The 26,859-nt window shown below is 41.2% G+C and overlaps 2 protein-coding genes across 3 annotated transcripts in view; both read right to left on the minus strand.

The window, feature by feature from the left end:
• itga9 (integrin, alpha 9) overlaps nt 1–16,848 on the minus strand; it is a gene marked incomplete at its 5' end in the record, with an annotated part of 44,301 nt that extends 27,453 nt beyond the window's left edge. Inside the window, 15 exons of the mRNA XM_083694907.1 lie at nt 1,153–1,313; nt 2,313–2,467; nt 2,599–2,644; nt 3,168–3,258; nt 3,959–4,053; nt 5,016–5,121; nt 5,654–5,791; nt 7,808–7,870; nt 7,985–8,070; nt 8,175–8,304; nt 10,157–10,224; nt 11,427–11,550; nt 14,231–14,337; nt 15,857–15,984; nt 16,661–16,848. Of these exons, the coding sequence (XP_083551033.1) occupies nt 1,153–1,313; nt 2,313–2,467; nt 2,599–2,644; nt 3,168–3,258; nt 3,959–4,053; nt 5,016–5,121; nt 5,654–5,791; nt 7,808–7,870; nt 7,985–8,070; nt 8,175–8,304; nt 10,157–10,224; nt 11,427–11,550; nt 14,231–14,337; nt 15,857–15,984; nt 16,661–16,848 (1,686 nt within the window). The remainder of the gene's footprint in view (nt 1–1,152; nt 1,314–2,312; nt 2,468–2,598; nt 2,645–3,167; nt 3,259–3,958; nt 4,054–5,015; nt 5,122–5,653; nt 5,792–7,807; nt 7,871–7,984; nt 8,071–8,174; nt 8,305–10,156; nt 10,225–11,426; nt 11,551–14,230; nt 14,338–15,856; nt 15,985–16,660) is intronic.
• A 3,661-nt stretch (nt 16,849–20,509) lies between these two features.
• golga4 (golgin A4) overlaps nt 20,510–26,859 on the minus strand; it is a 36,085-nt gene continuing 29,735 nt past the window's right edge. For both annotated transcript variants that reach the window (XM_083696065.1, XM_083696064.1), the window contains exons 22-24: nt 24,612–24,709; nt 23,494–23,580; nt 20,510–21,282 (exon numbers count right to left, since the gene is read on the minus strand). In XM_083696065.1, the coding sequence (XP_083552191.1) occupies nt 21,268–21,282; nt 23,494–23,580; nt 24,612–24,709 (200 nt within the window). In that variant the 3' untranslated portion in view covers nt 20,510–21,267. The remainder of the gene's footprint in view (nt 21,283–23,493; nt 23,581–24,611; nt 24,710–26,859) is intronic.

Consider the following 26,859-nt stretch of genomic DNA (forward strand, 5'->3'; position numbering starts at 1 on the left):
TGAACAGAGATACGCAGTTCAACTCTAATGTGACGTGGCTGTGGTTTGATGAACAACTCTCTCGGCTTTACGGGAAGTGTGTTTATCTCGCTGGTACATTGAAGCTGCCAGGTACTTGGCAGGCACCAGATGTCAGTGGCAAATTTGCTCGCCCACCCAGAAACCTGACATATCAAGGTGTAAAATATGTTTAACAAATTAAAAAAGTGATAACATATTTCACATTCACATCTACTGTATGTATATCTACTATTTTCATGCCTAGTAAAACTGTACATCTCCAGTCTTATCACAGCAAAGCGATTTCCACAAAATTAGCCAACCTCACTGAATAGACTAAATAAACAAACAGCAGCTTTCATTGTTTAAGACTCGACAACTGTGTTGTGTCTTAAAAGCCCATACATGGGGGGCTTATTGTTACAATGGTGTGTGATGTATACTTAGCGCAGACTGTATGGTAAATTAACAGAGGCTGGTGTGGTAATGACAGGTCCTTTCACTCTCCAGCTCAGCCCCCCATGGTGAAAGTGCTCTGTAAAGAATGTCAGAGCTTCATGTGGGCCTCCCCATTAGAGGAGGTGAAACATGGGTGCCCTCAGGGCATGGAGCCACTCTACGGCTGTCTCTGGTACAGTATGGGTCAATGAGAGAAGACCACAATAGAGTCACTATGTAGTGACAAAGGAGTGTCTGTCAACTGTTTCTAGCCACTTCTGCCCATTTAGAGTGAGAGACTCAGAGTATACAATGGTTTTATGAACTGTCATTACAGTTTGCCCTAACCCAGCAGGGAGATTCAGATAGCCCTGAACCACTTGCCTGTTGAGCTGTCACAGAGCAAACCATCAGTGTGCAGTTACAGCGGTGACATTTCAGCTCTCACTTATAGCCAACATGATTTCTTTTGTTTGTCTTGTCTTCAGTTTCACATTTGTTTTGACAAAATGGAAATTGCACTTCAGAGCTTCACAAAAAAAGCTGAAAAAACAACCTTTGCAAATAACATTGCTAGTATAACACACCAGGGTGAATGCACTGTAGGTCATGAGAAAGAGACCACAAGATCAGCTGAGGACATGGACACACAGTACCATATGGGCCAGCTTCAGCTCAGAGCAGTAGGGACACTGCATTCATACAGGGACTCACCTTGACGTATGCAGTGTAGTGCTGGCACTCCTCTCTGTTCATATCCAGACTGAGCTGCTGGCTCACTGAGCTGATCTGGGCTCCATTCTGAGAGAAATACACTCGAGCTGGCTGGCTCTTCTGTCTCTTATCCACATCCGCAGTCAAGTTATACAGCAACTCTGCAAGGAGAGGGACACATGTTCCTAAGTCTACACACACACACACATATTCATGGGCAAGCACGCATACGAAGCAATCTCACGCACATTCAAAGACAAACTGAAAAATCTATACAGACACACAAAACACATACATGCAATCTAACAGACAGACATTTCTATCAATAGGAAAAAACAAGAAAATAAATTCTATAGCTGGTTGACTGCTGTTGAGTAGGGAGACCCTGTAAAAACATTACACATGATTTTCATTCACATGTTGGTAGTTTCAGTCAGAGACTACCTCATGTGTATTTTCAATACAGAAGTCATAAGCATGATGTCAAACATTACAATTGTTTCCGACAAGACCATTTATGGACCTTGAGCGCCATTTTTAATCAAATCCATGAAATGAATCAGCTTCAGTCTCCAGTAATTGCCTCAGAGGGTGTCACACTGGTAAAACTGTGGGAGGGGCAGCACACACACACACGATCAGACCAAAGGGTACTGTTTGCTCCAGCCAACAGAGGGGATGCCATGACCTCACCCTGCTGGCGGAAAGGAGGGTTTCATTATGGGCGTCACCAAACACAAGGTGCTGCACTTTCCATGGTCTGTGCCAAATGGCCAAACAGAGAGTCCTTATTCCTGCTCGCCAGGACCTCCTCATTACGTAACAGCAGTCTACTTCCTGTACTCGCCTGGGGGCTGCTCAACACTGTCACACCCAAACACTCAACAATGGCCACACCCATTGGCTGGACTATAACCAAACTCATAGACTGAACAATGGCAGCATCCATTGGCCAAAGGCTGACCATACCCATTGGGTGAAAGCAGAGTTTTGAGTGCTTGACGTGACCAAGAAATTATGTAATTCACAAAGTTCTTTGTGGATACCGTCTACTACGTCTTACTCACAGAGGGGGCTACATGAGACTCAGTCAGACTATGATACATAAACTGAAGTTGCTTATACCTTCGGTTGGTTGTCTGTGCTGCAGTTCTACTTACCTATCTGTCCCGGCACGTGTTTCCCATGGAATCGCACGCAAGCGGTGATGTTGAAGCAGTTGAGGTTCTGTGGGCCCTCGTGGCAGTGAGGTACAGATATGTTGATGGAGACGGGAAGGAAGATGGACACATCCACTGTAATGACTGGTCGAGACCTACAACCAAACCAACCATGATGACTGGAGACAATGGACTGTAGTGGGCACAACTGGGCTATTACTCTGTTGTTACACTCGTACAATGCCTGGACAATATGTACCTATATAATAATACCTTTGTCACTTACCTCAATAATACCACACTATCAGCCATGAAAGCCCCAATGGTCATATCTGCAATGAAAATATTACTATTGAGTAAATCCTAGGTTTGCAATATACAGTATTTCTCACTTGATTTGAAGGTATGGCGTAGAGACCATGCAGACCTGACATAAGAAACGCAGATAGGCCAATCTACTGTAGATTGATAGGCCACTCTACATTAGGCCATACACCTGTGCTGTCTCAATTCCCAGAAGTCTTTAACAATGGGGCCCTCTTCTATGCTTGTTTTTTTCTGCTCAAGTCTGAATGTCCACTGTGGAATGCAATAAACAAAATGCCTCTGCATCACGAGTCTGACGCTCAGACAAAACTGAACTATACAATATGGAGCTCAACATTCAACTACTGCTGCTTTGACATGTCAGTATTTGTCACTTTATTCACTACTGGTTCCATCTGCTTTAGTACAGTATAGAGACGTAACCCTAACTCTAACCCAAAGCCTTTCAACAGTGATTAACTGTGTGTGGTGTCTGTGATATAATTTGTCGTGCCTGTTCTGTACAAGCATGTTCTGGCTTGACCATACCTGGATATCCATTCCCATCCATGTCCACATTGCCAGAGATTGATTGGCCAAACATCTGTAGGGTGGGGTTTACACTACGTCCAGACAGCCTCTGCAACAAATGACATTAAGAGGCAAATGACACACAAAACAACACTGACCAGTCACAGATATGCCAGGGAACATACAATAGCAAGATATCAGACAGCAGAACCCAGCTACCAAGCTAGTTTCAGTGCTAAGACCAAACTATACCATTGTCTGTGCCTTAATATTTCAACAACAGTGAGTGGGCATATGTTTTTACTAGGGAGACTAGTCCCACCATATCCCGTATCTCTTTATAGAGCTGATGTACTGTATAAGGTGGCTTCATGGGGCTAATTTACAGCATTAGAGTTCCTCTGTACTGGCTAATGAAAACAAGCTCCTCTGGGGTTGTTTCTCATATTAGATGAGTGGAAAATCTATTCACAGAGTTACCACCTGGGTCTTTATGACACATTATTCAATGACTGCTACAACTGCTGTGTCAACACAGATGTAGTTGTCATATTATTGTTGCTAACAAAATACAGTATGCAATGAGAAATGGAAAACAGATGATAATGATATTTCCATGTCGCTGACTCTTCCCAAACAGACAAGTTGAGCTGTCTCTTGACTGTTTTAATGGATTAAGAGGAATACCCTCCTCTTCCTCTTCCTTCAGTTAGAGGGACTGTGCGAGCACAGCTTGCTCTTTCTGCTTGCTGACTTGATGGTACCCTGCTGAGCTTATGACATGTTGTGTCTGTTGAAAATGTCTTCACCATGGAGTATTTGCTGACGATTCCTGTGGCATCACCATGGTAAATATAGACCGCTCCCCCATAGTCATCCTCTTTGGGTGCTCCTATGGCCACATCTATACAGAGAGAGAGAAAGAGACATGGGTCCTCTATGAAGAGTATGAGAAGCCAGCCTGGATTCAGACTGCATGAAGCTGCTTAGTGTGTCAAGACCCCCATAAATCCCTGTTTGCTTTAAGCCAGGCTGTGCTTGGGAAACACATTGTTAAGTTTCTTAATAGACACTTAAGTGTTGGCAGTGCCCAATAAACTCACTGAGACCTTTGTAAGAATGGAAACAGAGCCATAAAGCAGTAGCAAAAGGATTAAAACAACGTCCCCTTATCCCATCTCCAGAGAAAGTGAAAAAATGTATTTTCCCTTTTAAACAAAAACTGTTCAAGGTATCTATGGAACTCGTATTGGTTTATAATGCTGGTCAAACTGCTAACAATGTGTTTTCCCCCCGCTAAGTCACAGTTTTGACTTTTGGCAATTCTGAAAGTGAAGGCTGTAAGTTAGGTATCTGAATATAAAATAAGGTTTTGTTGCCTGCCTCCAAGCACCAGACACATTGTTGCTGCCAGGCTGCTGTTCACGGAATACACAGTATCAGAAACCGAGAGATGAGACCAAAAAACAGCTTCCAACCTTCCTCAGCCCTCAAGTGTGAAACACACACCAAGAAAAACCTTCTTAAACTATGCTAACGAGTGCCAGGAAAAAAATAGTGTGTGTGTGAGTGTGTGTATACATGGGTGGGAGGGCTATATTTTCAGAGGATCCCCTCACCACAAGATAATGGAAACAGAATGTCTCTGAGAATGCTTTTTTGGGTTTATTGCATTTATAATACAATACATCCCACCAACATTTCCTTATGGCACAATGTTTAATAATGTAAAGCATACAAACTGTATGACTATAGAACTCCAGATTTCAAAGGAAACAGCCTGTTGAGATTTGGCCACAAAAATATGTCTCTATCATGTAACTGAATAATAAGACTCAAGAACACAGTGACTTGGTTGACACTGACCTTGGTAACCATCGTCATCGATGTCTCCGACTGCAGTGATACACTCTCCAAAATGTGCATTGTATGCATTATCCCCGCTTAAGAGCCCTACCTCCTCCATTACCCCCTACAAGTGGGATCAAACAGGGGAATAGTTTAAAAAAATTACATGGCATAATCGTAAGGCATCCGCCAACAACTTTACAGAGTACTGAATACAGTATATACCAAGTGAAATACACCAAGATTTCTCCTATAGTAAGTGAAGAAAACACTTTCTGTAACTGCTATTGAGGAATGATAGTACCTTAGCATACTGTCCACTAGTTGACTTTGATTATAAACTTAAACAACCAGTCTCACAGTTATAACACCCTTGCAATAGCTTGCAGCTTTAACATGTACAAACAGTGACACTAATCTTGGTAAGTTAAACAATCAATATGTTAAATCAAATAATATTTTATATATTCAAAGTAATAACATTTTGATAACAAAATAACTAGTCTGACTCAAACATAAACTTGCAATAACTGACACATAAGCTATCTATGCAGTCACACAGATCTGGCTGAATGATAGAGGCAGCTAACCACATTTATATAGGTCACACATAGATCATAATATCGCTGTAACATTCCCATCCGGTTCCCACTCACATTGCCCTTGCTGAGGTATACAGACACCTGGCCCTCATCCCGGAGCTGGCTGTGCATGGGTGCTCCCACCAGCAGGTCTGACAGGCCATCTTGGTTCAGGTCAACTGCACATAATGAGGAGCCAAAGTAAGAGCCCATCTGGAACCAAGCCGAGCCACAGAGCATTGGGTCAGATAACATTGCCAAGGAGGTCCGCTTTCCCCATCCGTCCCCTCAAGACAGGCACTTTGTTTTAGTTTTTCATCTGCTTCACAATCTGACTGGATTTATCTTTCTATGGATTTATCTATCTATACCAATATTAAAGACAAAGACAAAACTTAGGGCCTTTATCTACCCAGATTGACTTTTATTTACCATAAAACCAAAAGCATTAGTTAGCTACCTTCGCTTGCTCTGAGCCTCCCTTCCACTTACCACTACTGCTCTCTAAACACTTAACATAAACATACTGTAAACACTGTTAAGAGAAAACAATTGACTGACAGCCATGCATCACCAGCACTAAATACGCAAGCTCTGAGACAGATTATCACAAGTGACTGCATATACAGTGCCCTGTGTAAGTAATGGGACAGTGCATTTTTTCTTCTTTTCGCTCTACACTCCAAAAGTTTGGATTGTAAAATCAAACGTTACTATGAGGTGAAAGCAAAAATTCTAAGCTTTTATTTCATGGTATTTGTGTACATATTGGTTTCCCCTTTCAGAAATTACAACACTTTTTATGCATAGTGCCCCTATTTCAGGGTACCCAAAATAATGGGACAGATTTATCAAACGTCAAAATTAAGCACTCATGTTCAGTATTGGGTCGACAATACTTTGCATGCTATAACTGCCTGAAGCCTGCTGACCCATTGATCCCACCAGACACTGAGTATCTCCTCTGGTGATGCCTGTACTGCAGTCATCTTCGTTTGTTTTGAGGTGTTTTTGCCTTAAATCCTATCATCAGGAAATGAAATGCATGTTACATTAGATTTAAATCTGAAGATTGACTTGGCCAGTCAAGACATCTTCACTTGTTGGCCCTGAAAAAAACTCACTAGTTGCTATGGCAGTATGTTTTGGCTCATTGTCTTACTGTATGATGAAGCACCATCTAATGAATTTGGAGGAATTAGCTTGCACTCGAGCAGACAATATGTTTCTGTACACTTCAGAATACATTCTACTGCTGCTGTCAGCAGTTACAATCATCAATTAGGACAAGTTTGCCAGTACTAGTGGCAGCTATACATGCCCAAACCTAATACATCATGCACCAAGTTTCACAGATGAAGTGGTATGCTGTAAATATTGGGCAGATCCCTTTTTCTCCAAACTTTCCTTGCACTCTGGTACATGATCATATTAATCTTATCTGTCCACAAGACCTTTTTCCAGACCTCTGCAGGCTTTTTAGGTACATTTTAGCAATCTGTAACCTGACCACCCTTTTCGAGGATAACTAGTGCTTTGCACCTTGCAGTGAAGCATCTGTAAATTGACTGGCAGCATATTCTGTGGATGGTAGTCTCTGACACAGTCACGCCTACCTCCTGGAGAGTGTTCCTGATCTTTTGGACAGTTGTTTTGGGCTTTTTCTTTATGCATTTATGCATTAGCATTCTTCGGTCATCCACTGTAGACAACTTCCTTGGCCTAACAGCCCGTTTGCGATTGCTGAACTCACCAGCGCTTTTTTTCTTTTTAATGATGTTCCTAACTGTTGATTTTGGATTCTGATAGATTTTTCTGCCTAATAATGGCTTCCTTGGCAAAAACCTCTTTGGTCCTCCTGTTGACAGACACCAATAGCAAACTCCAAAGGCAAATGCAAAGCCTAGAATCAATACTAGACATTGACAGCTCTTGGGTATTTTTGGGGACCCTAAAATAGGGGGACTATGCATAAAAAGTGTTGTAATTTCTAAATGGTGAAACCAATATGTACACAAATACCATCAAATAAGAGCTGAGAATCACGACTTTAACCTCATAGTAATTGTCCAAAAAGTGTATAGAGTGTAGAGCCAAAAGAACATACAATGCTTCATTGTCCCATTACTTACACAGGGCACTGTATGTTATTTCCAATAAAGCATGGTAAAAGAAGGTTGAATTGATCAATGTTTTATAGTTATGATAAATGAGTGCAATACCACATACCATTTTCCCTGAGGCTTGAAAAATCTTCACCAAAGACACACCATCAATTCTGAAAATATAAACCTGGAGGGGAAGGAAGCAGTGTTAAAGTGCCTGAAACACAGTACAGGTATATTTCACAAATGAAATAAGACGATAGCATGACATTGCCCCCAAAACAACCATTCCAGTACGTACTTTCCCATTACCACTGTGTTGAGGCGCACCTGCAGCAACATCTATTACACTAGGGGAGGAGAAGTGTCCAGCAGTCACAGCATAGCCTAGAAGAATAGACAAAACCGTTAAGTTTGCAATACATTTAATTTCATTAAATACATTAAAAGAAATATAATGCTGTTCACAAAATGATCAAAGGATTAATTACCCAGATAGCTGTATCTGTGGGAGTCTACATCCTCTTTGTTAGGGTTGTAGAAGGTGTTGGAAGTCAGGTTGTACACCTTGACTGTTCCAGTCCAGTAGTATGAACCTGGTGCTCCCATTATGACCAGCTCCTAAACATGAAACAACATACATTCAGCAGAGTTATAGTGCTGTCTACAGAATACATGGACGGTGGAATTACAGGAGAGAAAACCATTGGACCATTGGGTGAAGCTTTGGTTAACCAACGGCCACAGACCATGTTGTATTATCTTCAGCTAACCACGCCACAAGACCAAATGCCAGCTGTAGCTGCCTCCTTTGATCCTTTGGGAAATTCAATGCTCAAACAGAGTTCATAGCTGCAAAATGACTTGTTCACAGCTTCTTGTTGTGGCGGTTCACAGTAATTATCATTCCAGAACATCTCAATTTGAGCAGTGAGTAGAGTGCAAATATTTTAATATTTTGTTATGTCTTCAACTGTGAAATATGGCCTTCTATTTCCTTAGCATGAATCTTTAGTGTAATTATCTCAAACCATTGATTTGAAATGAACCGGAATAAAATAATAATGCATCACAAAAAAAAGAATAAAGAAAAGAAGACTAGTCCCTAGAACAGTGACATAAGTTTAATGATTCTGTAAATTATCCATCCAGGAAAAATAAAAAAAATCTGGTTCAGATTGGTCACTCCCTTATGGTCAAATCAGACTAGAGAATGTCTGATGTGTCCTGCAGTCACAAATCTGTGGAACACTAGGCACCAGCTGTCCACCTTTCTTCAAATTCCTCAAATTTTTTAATCAAAAGTTGTCCAAAAGCTGTCCGCTGTCTTTCCAAATGTTTGTTCCATTTCTCCTTTGTTTTGCTAACTTCATTGTTGTGTCCAATTCTCTTGCCCTCTTGCCCTCTTGCCTTCTTGTTAACTAAATGCTGGACATGGAACTTAAAGTTAGTTTATATTTCTATGATTACATAACTTTATTTATGTATCTGATTTCCAGTCATCAGCAGCACATTGCACATATATAATGTGGTACTGTTATAAGATGCTGATTCCTCACTACCCAGGGTGCTGAGTGAAATAATGGTCTGTGGTCTGAACTGATGTGATGGATAGACTTGGGTCTGGGCACTACTCCTGTCAGGTGGTGGTGGTGTTCTGGTACCTGATCCAAACACTGATCTGGGCATACAGACAGTATTAAGTCAAAGGCTGGATCACAAATAAATGGATTGGAACTACTTTAAAGGGAGCATTAACGCAACCTTATATCAGCACGGAGACAGAGAACATGTGGTAAGATGTTAGGCAAGCATCCTGAGCATGTGAGCTCACCACATTCAAGTATCTAATTATCTGTGGAGACACTTCTTGTACGACTGACAAAAATATACTATTAAATGTGAGAAAAAGGGTTTGACTGACTGTATTTATTTCCTTGAACACTATCTCATAAGGTGTAGAACACATCTCATAAGGTGTAGAACAAGCGTAAGCTACAACATATCAGTGGGGTCAAGTGAGGCCAATGTTGCCCTTCTATAAGCCTATGGAAAAAGGAACAAGTATGGACTTTACTGCTTAAATAGGTGTTTTTTCTGTCTGTCTCAGCATAGAGACCTCCTTGTCCTCTAACACCCAGCGCAAGATGACAGAAAATCAAAGGCCATTTCTGAATCTTCAAAATCAACAAAGAGTATGAATGAAACAGTTTTTCATAGTTTCAAGAGTATTCTGATTAGGATGGAATATACTGATGCATACATCTTTGAAAATGTTAGACAAAATCTTTGTGATTCCCCAGCCATGTTGGAGAATCCTGGACTCATTGTCTGAGGTTTAGCTGGGTCTGATGTTGATGATGAGTGCTGAGACCAGCCATGAAAACAAAGAGCAGACTACTAACAGTATGACTGTGCTAACAGAAACAGGGTATCACATGTATTAGAAAGATGAACATGCACTGCTACTGACCTCAGTAAAAACGCCTGCTATCCCTGCTTGGCATGAGCCATGCTCTTCTCCATACTTCTGCTTATAGTCTGCAAGAAAAAACAAACCACAAATTATTTCGCTGTGTGCCTGAGCCAGCATTTACTGGAGTTCTTCCTGCATTCCATATGGAGCTAGTCAAAGTCCAAGCTCCATCCAAGAGGAATCTGGGGGCAGAAAGCAGACTTTGAGAATAACGAAGCAATGCCACATTCAACAAAAACTCACACTTGGGGGGGGGACACTGCTCTCATGTTACTGAAAATATTGGGCTTGGATCCCTGCAAATCGCACAGTACACATGGCCCCATGCGAGGCCTGCCTGGCTGCTCAGCCACTTGGAGGGAATAGGAGGAACGGAAGGAAGTAAAATCCTAAACCTGAGAGCCAAATCAAGAAATAAGGCTGCCTTTGAAAACAAACTCACTTGCTCAAATCAAAACAGGTCATGTAGTGGAATCATACTTTTATGGTACAGCTAAATGCCTTATATAGGATATGATTGCATGTATACAATTTACAAGGTCTATAAAATACCTTGAGGGCAGGAAAACCTAATTGACAACCTATTCAAACAGTACAAATGGACCTGATCTACTGTAATCACAGCCCTCCTAGCACGTTGTACATTGTTGTAAAACAGCCAGGGTGGTCTCAAAACCTTCTCATATAACCCATCTTGTGAGCAAATAATCTTAAACACCACAAAAACACATGGCCAAAAACTGTTTTTCAACACAGCTTCCATCATGACTATCCATATAATCAAAATGTTTTTCTTAGCAAAGCGTTGCAGAGGGGTTACAAATTCTCCTTCTCCCTTCACTGGATACATAATGTGTAGAATATTTTATCCTGAGCATAACTAAGTGTGTGTCCTTGAAATTCCCAGGTGTTAGGTCTTGCCAGAGGGCTCATATTTCTCTTGTTTTGGTTTCAGAGACACACTTCAAGGCTCTCCGAGTACCAGCCTTTAATGCCAGAACATCAGTCAGAGGTCTCGAGAGGGGGGCAGTGCTTCATAACTCATTGTGTAACCTGGAGAAGATGTGTGCCACCATAAACTCCCTCCACTCTCTACCGTGGGAGAAGACTACACAGCTTAACCAAACAAGCCCCCTCATCCTCAAATGTAAACTCAGTTAAGTTCAAACGTTGTCTCTGTCTGTGTCTGTCCAGTGAGTAGAGAGAGTACAGAAAGTTCGAACAAATGAAGAGTTTGATTTTGGCAACCATGGCACCTGTACTGTACCTTCATAACAAGGAATGAGAGGTTGCGTCTTGCCCTGCAGAGATGGGGGGATGATGGAGCAGTAGCCATGGGGAAGGATGTGCTCTGCATCGTAGTACACGTTTTTCCAACGGTGAGCACAAGCCTACATGAAACACATGAGGAGAGTCATGATCAGACCATCAATTCACACACGCACACACAGGCATAGGCACAGGCACAGGCACACACACACACACACACACACACACACACACACACACACACACACACACACACACACACACACACACACACACAAGAAGACAGTCAGCCATTTTATATTTGATTCTGAGCTGGAGTCAGTGTGTCTCCATAGCTGCCAAATTAACTTCAGTGAGAAGGAAATTAAAGCACAGCCAAAGCTGACCATAACGGCCATGGTCTGTGGTGTGAATATCTGAGCCTCAGCATAAGAACAACTCTGCTTCCAAAACAGCATTTTATATGTGGTGGGAAGAGAGCCCTTAACTCATAACATCTTCATATTAATATCTGAGTTACTAACAGTTCTCATCACTGCTCTACTGGGCTTTGAACGTAGCCAGAGAAGACCCACTGCACCAAAGTGCAGTGAGTTCATCCACCATTGTTTAAACAACTCACAAAGTAGATACAAAATCTGAAAAGAAGTTAACTCCTCCACTGTTTCTATATTGTCAGCTGAAGTTGGGAGTAAAATCCTCAAATGTAAATAAGTATAAAATAATTTATATTGTGCACAGACAGTGTTCCTCAAAATAATATTTTGCTTCTGTGTTTTAGATAAACATTCCGTAGCTCTGTCAGTAAAAACTGTTAGGAAACTATGGAGTGGCTTCCAATCTTTGCATAAATAATGCCACATAAATGTGGTAATAATTTAGGACCCTGGGGATGGTGGTCAGGCCCCTGTGGCTCTGGGGACAGTTCTGGATGCTTTTCTACAGACAAAGTTCAGCTCTTTTCCCCTTAGACTAGAGAACCCTACACTCTTTAAATGAGTATAGAGAGTTCTGCAGATTGTGGGCACACAGAAAGCGTCAGATGACTTCCTGGCAGTGGGATGTTGTGTTGAGAAACACTCATTCTGGCCTACAGACTGACACAGTCTGGCAAACACAGTCTGGCCTACAGCACTAGAAATACTAGCTCTGACAGTTAACTCAGTGGTTAATTCAATCTAGATTAATAGGGTAGTAGAAATCTCTATGATAGACAAGTTGGTTATTCAACTAAAACAAACATTATTATAGGTCTGTTAGAGAACTTCCATGCAATAGCAAATAATATACAAGTAGTAACATAGAGCCAACTTTTGTCTTTTGTCGTTTGTCTTTTGTTTCTCTAACAGGAGCAGACCAAGTATGGAATTGTGCCATTGTCATGTTCCTGTTCAAACTGAGAGCTGATTGGTTAAGGACAAGGCCTTCAGTAGAAACACAGATGATATCACTGTAGTTCACATCTGCCAAGCAGCAGTTTCACTCCTCTTGCAGGGAAACGTGAGTCCATTCAGATGAGATAAAAAAAACAAGCATCAGCTCTCTCTCAAGAGGCCTATGCACACGTGGCTCCAGATATTCAGAACTTTCTGTCATCATCAGACCAGACCTGCTGGAGAGTTGCAAACTCTGGTTTTAAATGCTTGCTGGGATACAGGCCTACAAAACCAGCATCACCCCCGACAAGCAACTTGCATTTTGCACATGACCAAAAAGTATATTTCCCAAGACTGACTACTCTAAAGTCTCTATATTTTGATTGATGAATAATAACAATTGGAAGTGGTTTGAGGTTATTCATCCATTCCAACTTACAATATTAAAAAGGAAAAAAGGAGCAATGAGCATACATTTGAATTACATGATGAAAAAGTCTATTTGACTCTCTACAACAGTGACGTTCTCATGATTCCTCCAGCTCCCTGAGGAGGACTCATATCGTCACCGCATTCACACCTGTCAGAAGTGTTTACAGTCCATCCCTCTACACGTGGACCAGAGGGTCTACACGTGTCCTTCAGCCCACCCCTGGTCCAGACGCCTCCAAACAGACCAGCCAGGCTGACTGTGTCTCCCTCAGAGTCAGAAAGAGACTTGGGCCTTTCATCGCCCACTGCAGGAGTTACAGTAACACTTAATGAAAGGCTGCCCTTGGACTGGACCACCACAGAGGGACTGGAACCTAAACAAAACCAACCAGCTGCTAAACTAAAGGTCCATTTTAGTAAAGGTAAAGGTCCATTCTAGCGCTCAAGGTTAGTAATACAAATAGTTAGTCTAATATGATTTTGGTGTTTTATCGTCAAGACAATAGCAATTGCACTGATTTAACTTGTTGTTATGTGCATAGACAATTAGTGCAATCACATTGCATCACTCACAAACAAACACTTACTGAAAACACTATACACAAACAAATTAATTAATTTGTAAAACATCATGGTAATTAATTAATTAATCATGGTAAACAAGCACACTATTTTGTTCACTTACTCAATTCAAAACAAACAATTTCCTTTAAATGTACATGGTGCAATGCCACTAGCATGTTCCTCTACTTTTTAAATGAGGAATGAAGCGAAAAGTTATTTGCTAGTAGGGCACTTTTTGATGTTGGGAACAGCTGGGTTTTAACAATGTGGTTCATGGTAAGACATTTGTAACAATGATGGTGATTAATCCCATCTGCTTTTACTAGCATACATGGTTTGTGTTAAACAATTGCTGAAATTAAGTTTTATGTCATTGTTTTGAGCCATTGAAAGAAAATACACAGCACAGATAATCGTGCCAATCTCCCACCAGAACTTTGCCGTTGGGTTTGTCCTGTCGGGCCAGGCTGACCCCCATCCACTCATCATCCCTGTCTCCCTGGCATGTCTTCCCACATGACTCTCTGGGCTTGTTCCCTGAGGAAGACAGATACATGTGTTAACAAAGAGGAGATCTTTCAAAGGTCATCAAAGAAGGCCACAAGGCAAGTCTCTAGTAGGATACAGTTCTAAATAAACTACTGTGTCTAAAGTTTATTCTGTTATATATGTATATTTTTGCAATACATAGGTGTGGTTTAACTGTTGAACTTCACAGTCTCACCAATGGGCATTACTATGTTGTGCCCCAGAACTCCAAATAAAAAAAGCTGCCCAGTTATTTCTCGTTTGCTACGAGAAAAATATATTAGAAAAGTGTGCTTAGAGAATTCGTCATTTGAAGTAAAATGACTTGCTTGTGCTTGCTTGACTGGCTTGTATGTCCATGTTGCTCCATCTCAGTGACTTTAAATAATTCTTAATGAATGATCTAAGGGTCTAGGGAATGTCTGGGAGAGGACTAACAAATAAGACTAAAAGAAGTAAACAGCAGTAGGAACTCACTTATTCACTTTCACAAAAATGCACTTAACTGGGGAAATAAAGCAGATTAAGATCTGTTAGGTAAATTAGCCAACATCACAAGAGTACATCTGCAATCAAGACACTGTTTTTCTGAGCCTGAATCCAACTATTCTTGAATAAAAACACTAGACTAATCTGTGTTCCTTCTCTGGGCGTACTTTCTCCTCCCCCTCGATCCTCTCGCTCTCTCCAGACACCAGGGTTCAGTAGCATGAAGGCAGAGTCAACTCAAACCCCTGCAAGCCTCAGCCCATCTGCATCCCATCTTGGATCACAGATTCGCTTAAGCACTCAGTATTAATATAATTAACACTATATCTGTATATCATCTCTACCATTTTCAGAGACACCCCGGGGCTGAACTCTCCTGTCTGGCGTGATTCATGGGTGCTCTGTGTCAGTGCTGTAGCTGGGACAGCAGGGCCCCTCGTCTATCCTGATGCTTCCTGTACTAATGTATGTTTTGTTGATGACACATGGTGTAAGTGGGGGTTTATATTAAAACCACATAAACCCTCTCTTTCTTAACCACAAGAAAAGAATGGAGGAAATGTCTATGGATCAACTTTTTGGCACAACTGCTTGGAAAATATTAGCTAAAACATTAATCATATCTATCAAAATATTTCTGGACTTCCGCACCAGGAGAATATTCTTTCTGTATCCCTATATTCGATTCAAAAACACAAGAACAACTAGCCACCGTCTAAAACTGTGTATATAGTATACAGTTTTTTGATACATATATGTAGTGTGAAAGAGAAATATTAGGGTGAAGGTCTTTGGTTGGCTATGTAGGATTTTGAGGCTGTGTAGATGGTCAATAGTCCTGGGGATGTGGCTCTGAGGCTGTGTGTGTGTGGTCAGTGGCTCTGGTATTGTGTGTGTATGGGCAGTGCTGTGCATAAGGTCAGTGGCTCTGAAGTTGTGATATGGTCAGTGGCTCTGAGGCTGTGTGGATGGTGAGGTTCCCTGAGAGGAGCTCTTTAAATAGAAGGCTCTGGTTCTGAGGCTGTGTGGTTGTACTGACCTCTGCTCAGGTCCATCTCTGTGCAGCGGCGCTCTGGATTGCTGTGAACACGACACTTGAACACAGCTCCGGGGGTGTGCACCGAGCTACTGTAGGAAGAGTTAGCCTTGGGGGCCCCTACCAGCACCCTGCAGGGACAATGGGAGAAGGACGCAGCATGACTGACCCAGTATAAACACACCTTGTCACAGACAGTCCTGAATTGGCACCTCATAATGTTGCCTATCCTAGAGTTCTTCTCTGCCATGTTGAAGAAAGATATTCACTGGTTAAATACTGATCAGTATCTAATAGTATTCAGCTCACTGGCTGATGATAAAGACAATAGTGGGAGCTGTGACAAGAACGTGCGATATGTGGCATAGGTCAGCAACTGCAGAAAAAACGCACATTTACAAACTGCACATGAATACAACGTATTAAGCCTACAATATACTCATATTCTCAAAGTTTCATACAAAAGATTAGAAGGCTACATCTAGTTTATTTGAGTTTACCCTCCACTGCATCACTACTGACATGTTCACCATACAAGAGAAACACATTTACGCACAGCCATGCAACCAACACATCATCAATTGAGGCGTTCTCTTTCTAGAGAGATGAAAATGGATATTAGAAAATGATGTATAGGCTAATTCAAACGTTTTGTTTGTTTTAACACATCTTCAACAACGTCATGGAGGCGCACACATCTGAATTGTAATAAAAACGATTACGACTTGCGCAACAAACAAATGCCGTTTTGTAATCGGGCGTACTCTGCATGAAAAGTTCAGTCTTGAGTACACAGGTAGCACTTACCAGCGCGTATTGTCATGAAAGTGCTCCAGAACTGAGTATCCAAAAAAGCTCGCATCTGGTCCACGGAACACTACAGGATGTTCTAAGTCAGTGTTGTAGGAATAAGCCATAGAAACGGACAAATACACATATAGAATATCCAAAACGCCCTTCTTTTGAGTCCGAAAATGAGCCATCCTTTTGCGCATCCTTGGGAACCGAATGTATCTAAGATCAACACGAGGATAGACTGTCAATGTTTGTTTTCTGAGCTCAAATAGTTACAAAAACTACAGTTTAACTAGTTTCTGAGGTTAAACTGAGCATGTAAAATGACAGGAGTAGGGGCTTGAGTAGAATGTAACGGTCCAGTAAAAACTAACGGTTCCGTCAGCTGCTCTCCATGCCGTGAATCTGATAAACGGGTTGCTCGTAGTTGCTTTTGGCGAGAAGTGCGGTCATGGTAGATCGCGAATGGTTTGGGGCGCGAGCATCACATTTCACCAAATATCCCTGAAGCTTTCAACGTTTGTGAACGCTGCTGCCATCTAACGTACACTGAGGACGCGACTCTATATCTATATCTATATCTATATCTATATCTATATATATATATATATATATATAAAATAAATAAATAAATAAATAAAAATAGCCTACTGGCATTACGACTGCCAATGTGTGATCATTGATTATTTTGTCTTATGATTCACTTACTTAAATAGATGTATTTGTTGTACGTCGCTTTGGATAAGGCGTCTGCTAAATGCCATAAATGTAAATGTAAATGTAAATACACTAAATGCATTGAGGACATCCACAACCATTTTGGTTAAAGACACTCGGTCCAAACAGAACATGAATCCTACAGTAGAATAACTATTACTGTATGATGTCCAAACGGACATGTATACTATAGTACACATTATGTAACATCAACACTCTGATGATTCATATTGACTATACAACTAGAATGGCATGTCACCAACATTGATCAAAATGTATACTGTACAGTACAGGTATGGTATTCAGCTGTAGGATTAATCGGTTGCCAAAATATACAGTATATATGGTATGCAGTGACAGTGTCCAGTACTGTAAATGGACAGTTAGTTTATTATCCTGTTTTTGTACAATTAGGTTACCAAGGGAGACAGAGCAACCATACTAACCAAACTGTAACAGAGGTTGAGGTTTCCCCAACAACCTTTGCAATTTTCTAATAATGCTTCCTAAATTAATCAGGATATGTACATGTATGTATGTACGTATGTATGTATGTATGTATGTATGTATGTATGTATGTATGTATGTATGTATGTATGTATGTATATACAGTACCAGTCAAAAGTTTGGACACACATTTTTTTTAAATTATTTTCTACATTGTAGATTAATACTGAAGACATCAAAACTATGAAAGAACATATATGGAATTATGTAGTAAACAAAAAAGTGTTAAACAAACCAGAATATGTTTTATATTTTAGATTCTTCAAAGTAGCCACCTTTTGCTTTGATGACAGCTTTGCACACTTCTGGCATTCCCTCAATCAGATTCATGAGGTAGTCACCTGGAATGGTTTTCACTTAACAGGTGTGCCTTGTCAAGAGTTAATTTGTGGAATTTCTTGCCTTCTTAATGTGTTTGAAACCATCAATTGTGTTGTGCAGAGGTAGGGTTGGCACACAGTTCTATACAGTGAATAGCCCTATTCAACTACTGTTCTAATCCATATCATGGCAAGAACCACTCAACTAAGTAAAGAGAAATGACAGTCCATCATTACTTTAAGACATGAAGGTCAGTCAATCCGGAAAATTTCAAGAACTTTGAATGTATCCTCAAGTGCAGTCGCAAAAACTATCAAACGCTATGATGAAACTGGCTCTCATGAGAATGGAAGACCAAGGAATGGAAGACCAAGAGTTACCTCTGCTGCAGAGGATAAGTTCATTAGAGTTACTAGCCTCAGAAACCACAAATTAACAGCATAACAGCACCTCAGATTAGAGCCCACATAAATGCTTCACAGAGTTCAAGTAGCAGACACATCTCAACATCAACTGTTCAGAGGAGACTGCGTGAATCAGGCCTTCATGGTCGAATTGCTGCAAAGAAGCCACTACTGAGGAAGAACAACAAGAAGAAGAGAATTGCTTGGGTCAAGAAACACAAGGAATGGACATTAGACCAGTGGAAATCTGTACTTTGGTCTGATGATTTTTGGTTCCACCCGCCGTGTCTTTGTGAGACGCAGAAAAGGTGAGCGGATGGTTTCTACATATGTGGTTCCCACCGTGAAACATGGAGGAGGAGGTGTGATTCAAAATTCAAGGCACACTTAACCAGCATGGCTACCACAGCATTCTGCAGCGACATGCCATCCCATCTGGTTTGCGCTTAGTGGGACCATCATTTGTTTTTCAACAGGACAATGACCCCAAACACACCTCCAGGCTATGTGCGGTGTGTCCAAACTTTTGACTGGTACTGTATATATATAAATTCAATTGATTGGACATGATTTGGAACGGAACACCTGTCTATATAAGGTCCCACAGTTGACAGTGCATATCAGAGCTAAAACCAGGCAATGCGGTCAAAGGAATTGTCTGTAGACCTCAGAGACAGGATTGTGTCGAGGAACAGATCAGGGGAAGGGTACAAAAAAATGTCTGCAGTATTGAAGGACCCCAAGAACACAGTAGCCTCCATCATTCTTAAATGGAAGAAGTTTGGAACCACCAAGACTCTTCCTAGAGCTGGCCGCCTGAGCAATAGGGGGAGAAGGGCCATAGTCACGGAGGTGACCAAGAACCCAATGGTCACTCTGACAGAGCTCCAGAGTTCCTCTGTGGAGATGGGAGAACCTTCCAGAAGGACAACCATCTCTGCAGCACTCCACCAATCAGGCCTTTATGGTAGAGTGGCCAGATGGAAGCCACTCCTCAGTAAAATGCACATGACAGCCTGCTTGTTTGCCAAAAGACACCTAAGGGACTCTCAGACCATTAGAAACAAGATTCTCTGGTCTGATGAAACCAAGATTGAACTCTTTGGCCTGAATGCAAAGCACCATGTCTGGAGGAAACCAGGCACCGCTCATCAACTGGCCAATACCATCCCTAGGGTGAAGCAAGGTGGTGGCAGCATCATGCTGTGGGGATGTTTTTCAGCAGCAGGGACTGGGAGACTAGTCAGGATCGAGGGAAAGATGAACAGAGCAAAGTACAGAGAGATCCTTGATGAAAACCTGCTCCAGAGTGCTCAGGACCTCAGAGCGAAGGTTCACCTTCCAACAGGACAACGACCCTAAGCACACAGCCAAGACAATGCTGGAGTGGCTTCGGGACAAGTCTCTGAATGTCCTTGAGTGGCCCAGCCAGAGCCCAGACTTGAATCCGATCGAACATCTCCGGAGAGACCTGAAAATAGCTGTGCACCGATGCTCCCCGTCCAACCTGACAGAGCTTGAGAGGATCTGCAGAGAAGAATGGGAGAAACTCCCCAAATACAGGTGTGCCAAGCTTGATGAGATGACTTGAGGCTGTAATCGCTGCCAAAGGTGCATCAATAAAGTACTGAGTAAAGGGTCTGAATACTTAAGTAAATGTGATATTTCTGTTTTTTATTTTTAATAAATTAGCCAACATTTCTAGAAACCTGTTTTGGCTTTGTCATTATGGTGTATTGTGTACATTGACGAGGGATTTTTTTTTTTTTAATCCATTTTAGAATAAGGCTGCAACATAACAAAATGTGGAAAAAGTGAAGCGGTCTGAATACTTTCCAAATGCACTGTATATACTGTATATGAATGCTATGTATGTTTTCATTGGGCTTCGTACTATTGACTATACAATCAGTGTAAGCAGGTGACTTTATTCTTGGAACTGCTCTTTACAAAATGCAAATATAACAAATCCATCAGATGTACACAAAAAAACAACAATGAGACAGGAGAGGCTTACAATCTGTGTACTGTAAATAAAATTTTATTAGCTTGTCTGAAAATGTATTAATGCAGCAACAGTCACATTGTGCCCTATAGTACAGACCTTTTTTTCATTTATTTACAATTTACATTATGTTTTGGGTTTCTTTTTGTCAGTCTTCACAAAATATTAAGTAGAAAAGCTGTGGTAAACAAACAAGGTTCTAGAAGCTAGTGTCTTTCCACAACATTGTGCACAGCAACAGTTAAAGGGTCATTTATTTCATCACACAGTCATACAGAGCAAGTGATACAGACAGAAGAAAACACAACCAAAGGATCAACTGATAAAGAATCATAATAAACATAATAATTTATTGCACAAGCCATCCGTTAACAAAAAAAAAAGGAAACCATTTTTCCTGGACAAAAAGATCATTGGAATTCATAAATTAACAACCGTAATTTCTTTGCCTAAAACTAGGTGGGAAGAATTGATCTGATCTTGGCATATTTGATATTTTCTAGATCCCTCAAACCATAACCTATGCTCATACATTTCATATCTACAAAGCACACAGACAGACAGACAGACAGACAGACAGGAGAAGTGCTTGATCACGTCCTTGGCAGTCTTGCCCTTCAGCAGCAGTTTACTTCCATCTATCCCAAAGAACCATTCAGCTACCCTCATCGTAGCCATGGCTGTGAAAACAGAGAGGGGAGAGATTAAGGATTACTTTAACTGCATATGGTGCTACTTTGACAGATGTCTTACAGGTTATAGGAATAGATATTTACAGTGCATATTCACAGGGAATCCAAACATTCTTAAGGGAAAAATGTTATCAATCTTCGAAGAACATACAGTAGCATCATCCGTTTTCATTGATGTACAGTAACTGTCACGTACTGTAAGCTGCAGTACCCTGCGTAAGTAATGGGACAGTAAAACATATTTTCTTCGTTTGGCTCTATGCTCCAAAAGTTTGGATTTAAAATCAAACAATTACTAAGTATAGATTAAAGTATAGATTCTCAGATTTTATTTCATGGTATTATTGTACATGTTTTGTAACACTTTTTATACATAGTCCCCCTATTTCACAGCACCAAAAGTAATGGGACACATTCATACAATGTCTAAATTAAGCACTCATGTTTAGTATTTGGTCAACAATCTTTTGCATGCAATAACTGCCTGAAGTCTGCGACCCATTGACCCCAGATGCTGAGTATCTTCTCTGGTGATGCTCTGGCAGGCCTGTACTGCAGCCGTCTTCTGTTGTTTGTTTTGAGGTCTTTTTGCCTAAAATCTTATCATCGGGAAATTAAATGCATGTTCAATTGGACTTAAATCTGAAAGCTGACTTGGCCAGTCAAGAACTTTCCACTTTATGGCCCTGAAAAACTCCCTAGTTGCTATTGCAGTATGTTTTGGGTCATTTTCTTACTGTATGATGAATTGCCGTCCAATGAATTTGCAGGCATTCGCTTGTACTCAAGCAGAAAATTCTATACATTCGCAACTGCCATCAGCAGTTACATCACCCTCCACCATGTTTCACAGATGAGGTGGTATTCTGTCAATCTTGGGCAGGTAATTCTTTCTCTAAACTGTCCTCTTGCAATCACTCTGGTAATCACTCTGATAATATACCAGTCTACAATACCTTTATCCAGACCTCTGCAGGCTTTTTAGGTACTTTTTTAAATTTATTTTTTTAGCAAACTGTAACTTTTGTAATCCATCCTTTTTGAAGATAATTAATGGCTTGCAGTGAAGCCTCTGTAGTTCAGCTGGTGACGTACTGTATTCTGCGGATGGTAGTCTCTGACACATTCACGCCTACCTCCTGGAGAGGGTTCCTGATCTGTGGGATAGTTGTTTTGGGGTTTTCTGAATTATGGTGAGAATTCTTCAGTAGAAGTCTTCCTTGGCCTACCAGCACGTTTGCGATTGCTGAGCTCACCAATACTTGTTTTCTTTTAAATGATCCAAACTGTTGATTTTGGCAGACCTAAGGTTTTGACTATGTTTCTGATAGTTATTTTCTTGCTTCCTTGACTTTCATTGACACCTCTTTGGACCCAATGTTGGCAGACACCAATAGCAGACTCCAAAGGCAGCTGTTATGCCTGCACAAATTGTCAATTGTCCTATTACCTTTAGTGCCCTGAAATAGGGGGACTATGTATAAAATGTGTAGAAATCAATATCTACATTAATTCCAACAAATAAAAGTTGAGAATCTATACTTTAACCTAGTTTAACCATTCTATTGCATATAGAGCCAAAATAAGAAAAAATGCTTCTCTGTCCCATTACTTACGCAGGACAGTAACGTCTGTATCTACAGTCAATATGGTAATTACTGCTTATCCGGTAGGATATTTTACTATGCTGTATAGGAAAAACTAACCTTACACAATCTTTATACTGAGAAGTTATAGCGGCACAGAGACGGTACTGTACCGTCATATCATTAATTTGGAAAGATGACAAGCCGTCCAAAAGCTATCCTAAAAAAGGTGTCTCAGAACCACCACAACCCCTAGAACAAGAGCAGCATTTTGTCAGTGGAAATTAAAGACCCTACAGTGCAGCCTTAAATGTCATGGTAACCATTGGGCGCAGAGTTCACATTCTATCAGCTGTGACCAGCGCATGGATATGCTTCATCCCAACTAGCTAGTCAGAAACTGCCTTTTCCTCTAGGTATCTCTCCTAAGCTTCTATTGTACTCTTCTAAAGTTGTATTTTGAGTTTTGTTTATTTACCTTTACCTTCCTACATGAGTGTGTGTGCGAGAGATACATCGTTTCTCACGATTAGTCTTTAGTAAACTTTGCTAAAATATCGTGGCCTTGCAAGTGACTCATTAGTAGCTTTACAACAGAGGAACAGATTCTTACAACTGCTTTTGAATCCTCTTTTTCCAGAACCTTCTCAGCCTGGTCTGGTGGGAACTTGAGCATGGAGGTTATGACTTTGGCCATCGTCTGTTGGAGGAAAACAGAAATAAGCCACATTATAAATAAGAACACATAAAAATGGCTGCCTTCATCAAAACTCCTTAAACTTCACTCTGAACATGGGATTTTATGATTTGTGTGCAGTCATCTGAAACATAATGACTATTTATTTCTATGGTATCGTTAAGCTTTTCTCTCAATGGCATTGGCATCCAGATGGTTCCAATGATTTCAGTGTCTTAAAGCTTGGCAATATTGCAGGGCTCATGGCAGAACATAGTTGCTCCAACCATTCACCAAGCTACACTCCAACTGCAGAATCCCTGTGAACCCTTGCCCATGACACCATCTCCCAATCAAATAAGTCTGCCGTGATTACAATGAAAAAAAACTACTACATAACCATCTCCAGGCCTATCTACCATGGTGCATGCGGTACCCCATAAATACAGGGCTAATCAGAAACAAGTGCTGCTGTTTAGGGAACTAAACCGCTCTTTTTGCGCTAAACAAGTCCAGTAAGTCTTAAAATGGCAGGCCTGCCTCATGCGATAAGTATGTGCTGCTGGGCCGCCTGCAGGACATCCTCTCTCACAGGGAGGCCTGCTATGATGTCATAAAGCCTAACTGTTTACTGTGGACCTGGGGGATTCCCGCTGACTTTAGGACTGTCTCAACAGCGCTGTTAATTACGGACAGCATTGTTAATTAGCCCTACTAAACAGACACAAAATGACTTTTGTATGGGTCTCATAGGAAACGAGGGTTTCATGATGTGGGAATGAGGCAGGTTATTGCCCTCTCCCTCCGGCTTCCTCTGCCTGTTCCTTCTCCCATACAGCTAATGATCTATTCAAACTCCTGAAATATATCTTCAGAATTATTACTGCATAAACTAGCACATATTCTGTTGAGCTAGTGTGTCAGAACAATGGATGCTAAAGAGGGAGAAATTGCATGGCTAAATCATTTGCAACAATCTCAGCATGTCAAACGTAATCTGTCCCGTCCAAATAAATACCACTGGGTTAAGTATACTGTATTGTAGATGATGTTACCTTTGTTTCACGCCCCATCATGTACTCAAATAACACCTTCCTCAGGTACTCAAACTCAGTGGGCTCTGAGAAGGCATCAGCACTGTAGTGTCCAGGGTCTGAAAAAAACACTCAAAAGTAAATTTTGAGGAACATTCATACAGTCAATAAACTACATCAAACTATTACCATAACACATTTTTAGTCATAGGTATACTGTCAACCACTCACTGACATTCCACACATAAATGACCATGTCTGTGATAGAAAAGCCTTTGATGCTGAACTTCTGAGTTAAGGCACCCATAGGATCTATCAGCACAGACACACTGGTCACACAAATATCTGTGTGACTCATTAAACTGTTTCGTTGATCAAAGCATGAAAGGGAAAGTGGATGTGTCCTCAAATATTTACATAGTAAATCTGAATATTCAAGATTGTTCTAAATGTGATTCCTCCATAGTTATTCACTGCTCCAAACAAGGCTGGAAATCTAACTTTCCAGCCTAATTATAGCACTGATATTGTTCACATGGCATCATGTTCCTACTAGCAACAGAGGACTGAAACACTTATAGCACAGGCGTGGGTCAAATTAAGTGCCAACTACAAAAAACCCCAGAAAGAATGGCACATGGCTTAAAATAGGCACTTTTCCATTGCAAGAGCTTAAAGGCCCACGCCAGACAGTTTTCCTTCCTGGCTTTTCTTGAAAAAAAATAAACACTCAAAAGACTGGAAACACTGAGTGGTAACGTTGGTCATTCACGGAGCTATTTGGGAAAGTAACACCAGATATAGTGAGGAGCAATTCTCAATAAAATGTGTAGAAAGGTTGTTCGACTCAAGAAAAAAAAAAGCTGGTGAAAGGGGGTTTGGAGAGTTATATTTCACTCTGGGCCCAAAATACATATACTTTGACCGAAATGTCAATTGTATGACTTGAATCATTGTGCAATAACATGCAGGATGTCATATATTATAAAGAAAAGTCAATTACTGGTGTGGGCCTTAGGTCATCCAGCTATACTGTACAACAACACCATATTCCCTACCAAGGATGATGTATGGGACATGACTGTCTATAGTGTCTATAACTATAACTGTCTATAGTGCCACTGTGTGAAATTACACGTTAAAATGGTCACACAAAAATAGCAAATCACTAAGGTATAGCTATCCTCTTCCAGGTTTGCAATGGAGAGGTTAAAGCCAGTACAGAGTGCCCTCGACCCTTCTGTTTCTCTGGAATAGCCATTTAGATGATGACACCAAATGCCTTGGGCATGCCTGCAGAGACCGCTTGATGTGAAAAGGGAAAGGTAGAGGTGATAGTGGAGCCCAAACAAAGCTTTGATCAGCAGGCGTGGATAAACGGGCAGCCAATAAATCCCCTAGACTATGTTCTCCTGACCCCAGGTCAGCCCAGCTGAATCCACACTCACCCAGGAGGGGGCCAAGGACCTGCAACCAGATATCAACATCAACAACTTTCTCATCTTCCCCTCTACCTGGAACCACAACTCTTAGTGGTCAGGACAGCTAACCCATGTTGACACAGTGTTATGGTGAGGCTGAATGACTTCAGCAGAGGTAAAAATCGTGTGTGCTGGAGTATTCATTTTAATCTAAGTTTATCTGCGGAGCCTGTTGGTGTGCGTGTTTGCATTTTGAGAGGCTATACTGACTCATCATAGTCTGAGGTGGTATGAGATCACTGGGCTTTTACAACAGCAATAAATAGGTAATTGGGATTGAATAAGGGGAAAGGTTAGAATGTGAACTTGTCAGGGGCTTATTTAAATGATGAGACTAAAAGAGCGGACTTGTCTCAAGTTTGATAGCTTTTGAAATTGAGTGGTGAAGTTTCAGGGCAGGTTGTGTATGTTGGGGTTTTGCGTGGGAACAGAAAGACCACAACCTGCAAAAGCCATTACAGCCACGGATGAGTTTTCACCGCCCCCCTTCCGACAGCCGATTCTCTTTATTACACCAGCAGGGAAGGTCCATGAAGAGGCTAGAATTTAGTCGACAGACCCCCCCCCTTTGCCCCCTATCCTAACCCCCCTGTGTCCAGTCTTCCATTTCCGCCTCTCATGTCCCATATTTTTTAGCCACGTTCAGCGGTGCGTGTGTGCAGAAGGCAGATTGATAGCAGTGTGTATGAGCAGCTGGGCTAGAGGCATACAAGTCAATCTATGGCTCACACGCTAGATTACTACAATCAATAACATGTTTAGTCTCTGGCATCAGTTACACTGGGTTC

This window comes from Argentina silus, assembly GCF_951799395.1.
Source record: "Argentina silus genome assembly, chromosome: X".
Lineage (NCBI taxonomy): Eukaryota > Metazoa > Chordata > Actinopteri > Argentiniformes > Argentinidae > Argentina > Argentina silus.